The 2,500-nt window shown below is 40.2% G+C and overlaps 1 protein-coding gene across 6 annotated transcripts in view; it reads right to left on the bottom strand.

Annotated features, from left to right (window-relative positions):
- LOC135096699 (uncharacterized) overlaps positions 1-2,500 on the bottom strand; it is a 174,855-nt gene that overhangs the window by 62,502 nt on the left and 109,853 nt on the right. For all 6 annotated transcript variants that reach the window (XR_010264936.1, XR_010264934.1, XR_010264932.1 and 3 more), the window contains one exon: positions 407-539. Coding sequence is in view for 2 of the 6 variants with exons in the window: in XM_063998439.1 (XP_063854509.1) it covers positions 407-539 (133 nt within the window). In the remaining 4 variants the exon portion in view is untranslated. The remainder of the gene's footprint in view (positions 1-406; positions 540-2,500) is intronic.

The following is a 2,500-nucleotide window of genomic DNA, read 5'->3' as shown; positions in this document are numbered from 1 at the left end:
TAGTAATAATATTAATAGTAGTAGTAGTAGTAGTAGTAGTAGTAGTAGTAGTAGTAGTAGTAGTAGTCGCACCACGATCACCACCACCACCACCGCCACCACCAGTAAAAGCAGAAGTAACAGCAAAAGTCAGATCATATCAGGTTAACTTATACCAATATTAAGTTGAGTCCCACGAGACCAAGATGGGAGAACAATATATGGTAAAGCGCAGTACAAGAAAGGCAGTATATTGTAAGGCACAGTACAGGGAGGGCAGTGTATCGTGAGGCGCATTACTAAGGCCAGTATATTGTGAGGCACATTACTAAGAGGAGCTGTGTATTATAAGGCACAGTACAAGAAAGGCAGTATATTGTTAGGCACAGTACAGGGAGGGCAGTGAGAGGCGAGGCGCAGTACTCACTGACGAGCGGTGTCTCCTCAGCTGGCGGCAGGGACTCTGATGGTCATGAGGAAGACAGTCATGGAGAGCAGCGCCGAGATGCCCTGAGTCACCTTCTCCCCGGATTCGCTCGGCACGTGGAACACCAAAAGGGCTGCAGAGAACAGAGGGAAGGTACATGTAGGTCAAGAGTGAAGCTGATGGAGATGTTTAAGTGGCATAAGGGAGATGGCAACCAGAGGAAAGGTGTATATAGGTTAAAAGTGGTGATGATGGAGGTGTTCAAGTGCCATAAGGGATATAACAAGGTGACAAACAAAATATTCAGGGTTAGTAATCAGGAGAGGTAGGTTTTCTACAGGGACTGCCACTTGTAGGCCTCATCACTTCATGCACCAACCCATATTTTGTCGTGTTATGTTCCTGTGGTTCTGATGGAGGTGTGCAAGTGGCATAGGGGAGACAACACGGTGATGTAGACAAGATTCTATATGGTCAATAATCAGGATGGGGCTAGAAGATGCTATAATTTTCTCAAGGAGTGACGAGGCTGGACCAAATCATGGAGGAATACATCAGCAGGAGACATTTCCTCGTCTGTTTGAGAACTATTCCTAACAAGCTAACTAAGAAATCAACAAATTCTAACAAGCTAATTGAGAAATGAACTAACTCTAACAAGCTAAGAAATCAATTAATTCCAACGAGGTAACTAAGAAATAAACAAATTCTAACAAGCTGACTAACAAATCAATGAATTCCAACAAGATAAACTAATTCTAACAAGCTAATTAAGAACTCCAGCTTATCCTAACAAACTACCTAAGAAATAAAATAATTCTAAAAAAAAAATAAATAACCAAGAAAATTAATCTGTTTCCACGCCAGACAAGTTCCTCCCCCGCTGTTAGAGGAAGGGGAGGAGGCAATCCATCCAGCACGCCCCTCTGGCTCAGGGCGTCTCGGCAATACTGGCGGGGTGCAAGGTCACAACTCCTTGGCTTACGTCCAAATTGTCTTCACCAAGCCGGAGATTCGAACCCCGGACCCTAGTATTGTGTGTCGGGCGCGCTAACCACTGCACCACCAGTCTTACGCCTCTAAATCTTTGACTGCTAATAACAAAGTAACGTTAGTGGGCAATTCTACTAAGCGAAAATTAAACCGAGTACAGTATAATGTTTTACTATTTGTGTTGCAGATAACGAGTGTCACAAACATACTGCTCCGGGTAAGTAATCAGAACAGGGCAAGAAATAATGGATTTAAGCTTGATAAGGTTTGGTTTTTGAAAGAGATAGGCAGAAATGAATTCTCAAGGACAGTAATCAGTAACGGATGAATGGAATATAACATGAGTGACAAACAAAATCCTTAGGGTCAATAATAAGGACAGGAAGAGAAATAGTGTGTTCAAGCTTCATGCAGGTACATTTGAAAGAGATAAGAAGGCACTGCATCTCAACAACAATGGTGGATGACTGTAATGGACTCAGTAATCAGGTTGTTAAGGTTGAAAGAAAACCACACAAATTTATGGATGAGGTGGATGCAGGTAAGAATGTTTTATACAGAGACTGCCACAAGTAAAACTGATGATTTCTTGCAGCTTCTCTTATTTCCTTATGTTGGTAAGTTGTCTTTCCTTGAGTGTTGGCTTTGCACGTTATACACAGGCACGCTTAAGTAAACACTAAAACTCCATCGCCTCTGTTGAATCCTTTTTTTTTTTTAAGTTAATGCAAAGTTGTACACGAGTATTTTACTGAACTTTAAAGAAACAACAGCAATCCTACTTCATAAACATAATAACATAGGGATTAATAATAAAAACAGGTAGACAAAAAAAAATAAAGAAATGAAAGAAACGTAAAATAAGACAAAAATAAATACAAGAAAACAATCAGTAATACAAAAGAATAACAAAAAATCAACACAATAAAAGGAAAATAGAACACAGAAGACAATTAAGAAAAAAAACTAGCACAAACTACAAACAAATATATAAACCACACAGAAAAAAAAAAAAAACAATACAAGGGAATACGCAAGGAACGCAGAGGAAGAGTACAAGGGAAAGACTGCCAGCGAGGAACACTTTGTCCTTAAAGAGGC

This window comes from Scylla paramamosain, unplaced genomic scaffold (assembly GCF_035594125.1).
Source record: "Scylla paramamosain isolate STU-SP2022 unplaced genomic scaffold, ASM3559412v1 Contig6, whole genome shotgun sequence".
NCBI classification, from domain to species: Eukaryota; Metazoa; Arthropoda; class Malacostraca; order Decapoda; family Portunidae; genus Scylla; species Scylla paramamosain.
The sequence above is the reverse complement of the archived record's forward strand: the minus strand, read 5'-3'. Positions and strand labels throughout refer to the sequence as shown.